Raw genomic sequence first — 7,274 nt, forward strand, 5'->3', positions numbered from 1 at the left:
ACAATTCATTACCATAATTTCACACTCCTAATATCAAGAGATCTCTGTCCTTTCAGCACTTCAGAGTCAAAAAATACTATTTGCAGAAACCTTTTTCACGTAGGTGGAACTCTAGACTATTAAACGATTAAAAACAGAAAAATCGGCGACGGGGAGACGGGAATCTGTTAAGGAAAAGTTACTAGCCCTGCTCATTCCTGCGGGGGACAGGAAACTGCCCAGGGCGGAAGGGAGGGAGCGTGCGCGTAGGAGGTCGCGGTAACAAACGATTCCCGGAAACTCGTGTCTGTTCCCAGTTTTGCCCGGCGAGCCCTTTATTATCTAAAGAGAGTGCAAACCCGGGAAAAGAATAGCAGACCTCCCAGGGGGAAAGGGAGGGGGCAACGCGCAGAGCCAATAGGACTCCTGCCGCCCCTCAAGGGTCCCCAAACAGGTGCACGCCTGTAAGAGGATGCGTATTCCCCTTTAGGTTTCCTTTTGCTAAAACTCCGAGTTCCCTAAAATGCGATGAGAATGAGCACTTCCACACACAACCCGAGGAACGCTCGCTTTTAAAATATCAGTAACCGGTGGGACATGGAAGAGTTGCTGGACAGGCGCGCAACAAGGCCGGGAAGCAAAATTGCTCGGTGGGTTTGCTCTGCCCAAGTGTCTCGACTCCCGTGAGCGCCGCTCAGAACGGGGGCGGAGGGAGAGGGAACCAGAGTAAAGAGCGCGGGTGCCTGGGGGACCACAAGCTCAAAAAGGGTTCCTGGGTGCAGAACCATGAGCTCTTGAGGGGAACTGTGACGCTAGAGGATGGAAGCGCCGCCCTGAGAAGGAGGGAGCCGCCTTTGTATTAGTTAGAGATGGGGGGGGGCGAGTGGGAGGTTAGTGGCGGGTGGCGCGCGAGTCTGTCCGGGAGTGAATGTGTTAAGGATCAGGTCCGGATCCGGATCCCCGCAGAGCGGAGGGCCCAGACACTCGGTCCCTTACCTGCAGCCCATCGGTCTGCCCAAGGAAGGGCAAGGGGTCCGGTGGAGAGCCTGGCCAACGGAGCGGGGACAGGTGGCTGAGGGGCGAGGGCCGAGGGGTCTGCAGTCGCGGCGGGGAAGAGGTCCCCCACCGAATTAGGGAGCCAAGAGCCCGTGCTGCCGTTTGCGCTGCCGAAGACGCGGGGCGAGCGGACGAACCAAGCAGGCGCACACTCGCCCCCGCACGGGCGCTGCGAGCTGGCGGTCGGGCGGGGGAGGGGGTCGGGAGGCCGCGCCGCGCAGGCCCCGCAGGTATTGGAGGGTTAACAGGTGTGTCGTGTTTATCTTCCCGGAGCCGATGTCCGTGGCCCGCCCCTCTGCGTCCTCCCCGCCTTCCCCAGCCCGGCGGCTCAGAGCGCGTGCGGCCCTGAGCCCAGCTCCCCCTCGTCCCCAATGTCCACCTCGTCCTCCGGCTCGGTCAGCACGAAGGGACCCGTGGGCAGGCCCAGCCGAGCCTCGGCGGGTGCGGCCTTGGGGCCATGGGGGCTGCCCTCAGGGCTCTCGGGCCCATCAGGTGCTTTGGGCTCGTCTTGACTTTTCCTCAGCTGCTTTTTATGCTTCATCCGCCGATTCTGGAACCACGTTTTCACCTGATTCCGGGGAGAAACAAAGAAAATCACGTCATTCCTTCAGACCCATGGTTACTGAGCTAAGACAAAAGCGATTGCTGGAGTTTAATAGACCGCAATCCACTGATGAATTATCCAGAAGTTGTGACAGTCCCAACCTTGGGTTAAGTCACACCTGAGTGGCTCACAAGTTATTGTCTTAGCTTGAATGAGAATCAAACATCCTAGCTCTCAGAAGTACTTGTCCTGAAATAACGATGAGGCTCAAAAGGGTGTGTTTAGTAAATACTAATAGTGCTATTAATTAGAATTTCTAATAGTAAGTGCTGCGTGGATAAGTTTCCTTTCTGTTCAGAATACGTTCCTCTGACTGTGACATCTAAATACCGGGTCCAGCAAGACTGCTGGACAGCAAGATGAGAAGCAGACTTGCTGCTTCTCATCGGAGAGAAAAATCACTGGGGCCTGGCAGGGCTCTGATTTCACAGCAAGTTGGGTTTCCAGGTACAGAGAATAGGAAAGGGAGTGGAGCGAGGTATTTTGAGGTTGCATGTGAATAGCATCTGGTAGAAGATGAAAACAGTCCTTCCACTCAGGACAGGGCAATAGAAAGGAGGCTTATATTAGTGTGTGTGTGTGTGTGTGTGTGTGTGTCTGTCTGTCTGTCTGTCTGTGTCTGTGCTGGGAGGGGTGGCTATGAAGACTCGCGGCTGTGAGAGAAGTTAAAGAAGAAAAAAAATCTTGTGTGGGCTTCTCTCGGGTCAAGAACCCTCTTATCTCTTACCGATTTACGTGTGACCCGGGTTACTGCCCTGATCAGAAATGGGTGGGGAGGCACAGAAATGCTAGTTCTCAAGCGGGGAGTGAGCATCAGAATCACTCGAGGGGTTTTTCCTCCGTGTCCAGAACCCGCTCGAGAGATTTTGCTTCGGTGAGTCGACAAGAGATTGGAGGTGTCGGTACTTTTACTACGGGTCTTCGGAGAAGCCTAGAATAAAGGGGAGCGGGGTCGTTGCACGCAAGAACTCCGCGGCCGGTCCAGAGGCGTTAGGAGTCGGGAGGAGAGGAGCGAGCGGAGATGGGGCCTCCCCCTCCTCCGGCCCACCTGCGTCTCGGACAGGCTGAGGGCCGTGGCCAGCTCCACCCGCTCGGGCGTGGACAGGTAGCGCTGGATCTCGAATCTCTTCTCCAGGCCGGAGAGCTGCGAGTCCGAGAAAACCGTGCGAGCTTTGCGGCGGCGGCAGTGCTTCCCCGGCAGCTCGGGGTGCTGGGGGTGCGGGAACAGCGCCGGGACAGGCACCCCTGCGGAGAGAAGAGCGGTCAAGTGGGCAGAGCCCGACCTCCCCGGGCGACCCCCGCTCCACTCCCCACCCTCGTCCCCGGCACCCGCTCCACCTCGTGCCCCCGCCGGTCCCCGCCTCGCCCCACGGCTTCTCCAGGGCTTCTCCCAGGAATCGCAGGGCAGGGGGAATAAATCGCAAGAATAGCGCTTGGAGATCTTTATCAGAAAGGCCGTCTACACACACACACAATAAACAGTAAGTAAAACGGAAAAGAAAATTATAAAATAGATCCGGAGGCCTTAAATACTGTCTTCTTGGAGAAACTTCCGGAGAGTCCTCGGCTGCGCCTCCCGAAGTTTTCTTGCAAACGTCGGAGGGTCCAGCAGCTATCCTCCTCCTCACCATCCCCCCTCCCCCCAATCCTCCAGACCCCTGACGACAACCAGTGATGTCCTGGGGCTGAAGCATGAATGTGATCCGGCTTCCCAACCTCACTAAAAAACACCGTTCTCTTCCCTGAGCCGCCTCCACTCTCCCGCCTGCGGCCAAAGGGAACAGGCCAACACTCTCACGTGCGGGGCAGCTCCTGAGCGAGAACGGAAGGGGAATTGCCGCCTCGCACGTTTCCTATCAGTCTCGGCGTCGCGCTGGGGACCCATCTAGTTCTCATTCTTTCCCTCCAACCCCACGCAGAAGGATTGAAACGCTTTTCCCGGGCCGCAGGAGACTTCTCGTGTCTTTCCTGACCTTCGCAAGCTTTACCATGTCTGAGACGTACCAAGCGGACCAACCGCCGCAGACGTAAATATCGGCTGATCCCAGGGGGGGAACAGCAAAAACAGAAAACTAGTAGTTCCGGTATCTCTGGCTTTGGCCACTACTATTTGCCGGGAACATGGGTGCAGCGCAAAAGAGACTGTCTCTGGCCGGCGGTGGAGCCAAAGCAGAGAGGCGGACTTGGACGCAGGCTTCACAATTGCCCCTCCAACCCAGTGCCCCGAAGTCTGGGTTTTACCGCTTCACAAACGCTTTAGCTTTTGTCGTGGATTCCAGCGCCCACCTTTCACAAACTGGCTCACGTCTGTCCAGCCCCCACCCCGACTAGGGTTGTTTTTCCGGCTGCGCTCTGCATCTGGACTCAACGAATTATTCTATTCTGTCTGGAATGAAGATGCCGGAAAAGAAAGCGTGAATGTGGCCTTTCAGAGAGAGGCACAAAAGAAACCTGGGTATTTCCCCGCATCTCCCTGTCCCAACCAGACTTGGCTGGTCCCCGCTCTTTGCCGTGCCTGGGAAATCAAAATACTTTGGCTCTGGGCTCCAGAGATATCAGCAACAGGGGCAAAGGAGGGCAGCGCAGCCCAAGATTGTGAATTAAATGCTAGATGTTGGGAGTGAAGAGGGTTAATGAGCAGCTGCGTCTCTCCCTCTTTTTTCCTTACCTTCTCTCCCTTATTCGGGCCAGCCCAAACCTTCAGTCCTCAGAATATCCCCAAACCCTCCTTCACTTCCAAACCCCCGCAGTGTCTACCTGCAAATGCTCAGCGCCTGGGAGGAGAGAGCTGGCCCCACTGGAGCCTTTTGAGCTTCTGGGCTGGAAAGTTGAGTTCCTTTCCGTGGGGTGGGATAGTCAGGGGTCTCCCTCAGAGTGGGAGAGGTAGGGATGGGGACCGAGAGATGGACCAGAGTGGCCAGGAAGACCAAGAGAAAGGAAACTGAACACTGCCCGTCAAGAATATCGACAAATCTGCAGCTACCTCTTGGCTCGGCACGTCTCCTCCGTTATAGAAAGTGAGGAGTGACCCTGGATTGGCCTCAAGGGAGCTCCCTGTGTTCTCAGCCATATCCCCAACCTTCCACTGTCACTTAGGGAAGGAGGCCCAGCCAAGCCAGGCCCAGCCAGCTCTGGCCTTTCCTCTCATCCGTCACAGGCTTAGGGTCTATGCTGGAAGACGTGCTCTCTCTCTCTCTCCCCATACCTTGAGACCCCTGTTACTTACCCGCGGTGGTGAGGAAATAAGGGTGGTGGTGGTCTCCCTTATGTAGAGGGTGATGGGGGTGAGGGGCCAGGAGGGTGGGTGTGGGCATGAGGGGGTAGCCATAGTCTAGCAGAGGCACCCGGGAGGCCAGAGAGCTGGTGAAGTGGTCAGAGGCCACCTCCCTTAGCGGCTTGGGCTTGTGCAGCAGGATGTCCTCGATGAAGAAGGACGTGGGCCTCTGAGATGACGCCGGGTGTAGAGGGGAGGTGAAGTTGAGATTCATCTTGAACCGAGCGCCTGCCACAGGGCGGGGGCCGGGGACGACGAGTAGGAAGCAGGCAGAGTCTCAGCACGCCTGGTCGAGAGCCAACCACCCTCGAGGCTCGGATCCCTGATGCTCTCTCCTCGGCCTGGGCTACCCCCGGCGCTGGAGAGGCAAGAAGATAAGCTCTTGGGTAGGTTGGGTCTAAGTGTAGGAGAATTGGCAGCTTGGAGAGGGGAGTCGGGACAGCCAATGGCAAGGCTGCCAGAGGCAGAGGGGAGGGTGCGGTGGGCGCGGGGCGGGGCGGGGAGCTGTCCGCGGTGCTGAATACGACCGGCCAGGCCCGGGGAGAGTGCAGCCGAGCGGACCGGGTCCTTGCTCCTACCAGGTTTCTCGACCTCAGTTTCTGCCCGCCACGGCAGGAGCTGCCTAGCTCCCGGCCGTTTTTTAAAGAAAACGAAAGAGATAAAGTCTCTACCCTCGGACAAACTCCTCTTTAGAGAGCAGAAGGCATTTAAAGGGCCCCGAAGCAACAGGAATAAAGCACTTATTTCAGCACTGGGGCCAGGGCTTTAAAACTTTAGAGAAATGATAGCACAGGGGGAAGAGGAGAAGTGAGGAGAGAGTCCATATCCGCTAGACCCACCTTAAGTTGATGACTGAGGGATGACTGGATTGTCGAGGTAAATAAATAAAACGTTGATGATGATCATAACATTCTTTACCTCCGTTTTAGAGGATGGTGTGAGGAAAGTTATACCTACATTAGTCAATTAATTTGATCTGTGTAAATATGTCCAAAACTACCTCTTAAATGCCAGCCTCCACCTCCTCTCAAATTTCCATTACTTTCTCCTCATTCCGCTCACATAGGCTGCTATTTCTGCTATACTATCCTTTTCAGCCCTAGCGCCCCCCCCCAAATAATTGTACTGTGTTTTTGTTTCCCATTCCCTTTTGCAGCCTTTCTTTTCATTTTCCTCCCTCCCAATCTTTTGTTTTCTAATGTTTGTCTTTTTCAAATCTGTCACATTTATTTCCCTGGAGTCAATTTGCTAAAATTAAGGTGATCATCTACAGCACAGCAGGGGTAATTTCAGCTCGCATCTCCGAAAATTGCTCTAATTATTGATGTTAAACTCAGGGAAATTAAAAGAAGCCACTTCTCTTCCATCTCCCCATTTTTAAGCTCTAATTTGTTGAAATCTAGTCATCATCACAATTCCAATCACCACTGCTAATAGTAAAAGTGTTTTAATAGAGACTGAGTCCTCACAACCCATGCTATTAGATAATTAGAGGAGGTGTTAGGAAGCCAAGTGCTAATCCTTGGGCGCACGGGTAGGATTTCCATCTGATCTAGCAGGTAGAACAAATTAATTACCAGAATCAATTAGGCCCCAAACTACAGAGCTCCAAGAAGTGGGAGCGTCGTATTCCATACGGATGAACTGGTAAATGGTAAACAGATGAGGAGAGCCAGAAGAAGGAGGACGAAGGGGGAAATAACTTTAAAATAAGCTCTTGGCAAGTAAGCCTCTAAACGAAGTCAGAACTCTTTGTCCTGGAGTGAGAAATGTGATCTTTTTAAAGTTTATAATTGTAAGAACTGAAGACCGGAAAGCAGGTGGCCACGGAGAGGGAACATAGAAGACTTCCAGGGGCGTTGCTTGGTCTTTAGTCCTGGTCCAGTCATCTCCCGCAGGACCAAAGGAAGACCCAGGAGACTCGTGAAGAGGGGACTGTCCACACTTTACCCACATCCACCCTGCTGCCAGCGAGCGCTTACTCTTTCCTGTGAGTGGAAACCGAGGCATCCTGTCTCCTAAGACCCTAAAGGATTAGAGGCTATTGAGGGCGTGGCGGGTTTACAACCAGAAGTAGCCTCTGTAGAGAGCCTTCCCGAGCCGGCGCGCGCTTACACTCCATCCCTACACAGACCGAGCACAGATTTGCACCCAGCCTTGGGGGTGGGATTTTAGCTTCACTCTGGGGGCAGGGACTAACTTCTGTCTCAGAAACAGAAATGACAAGATTACTGAATGTCCCTTGGGACCAGGGGCAGTAAAAAACGCCTTTGGGTAGCAGTTACCTTGGAGCCAAGGCGCTACAAACCCTTTCTCAGAATTCATCCTTACACGTCCCCCGGAGTGTTCGAGGGACCCGAG

The 7,274-nt window shown here is 54.4% G+C and overlaps 1 protein-coding gene across 1 annotated transcript; it reads right to left on the reverse strand.

The window, feature by feature from the left end:
- Positions 1-537: 537 nt before the first annotated feature.
- Positions 538-5,127, reverse strand: BSX (brain specific homeobox). The gene is made up of 3 exons (XM_067747681.1): positions 4,866-5,127; positions 2,688-2,884; positions 538-1,603 (listed from the first exon to the last, which is right to left on the reverse strand). Exons 1-3 carry the CDS (start codon positions 5,125-5,127, stop codon positions 1,364-1,366), a joined length of 699 nt encoding a protein of 232 aa, XP_067603782.1. The 3' UTR covers positions 538-1,363.
- Between the last annotated feature and the right edge of the window lie 2,147 nt (positions 5,128-7,274).

Source organism: Pseudorca crassidens, chromosome 9 (genome assembly GCF_039906515.1).
Source record: "Pseudorca crassidens isolate mPseCra1 chromosome 9, mPseCra1.hap1, whole genome shotgun sequence".
NCBI lineage: Eukaryota > Metazoa > Chordata > Mammalia > Artiodactyla > Delphinidae > Pseudorca > Pseudorca crassidens.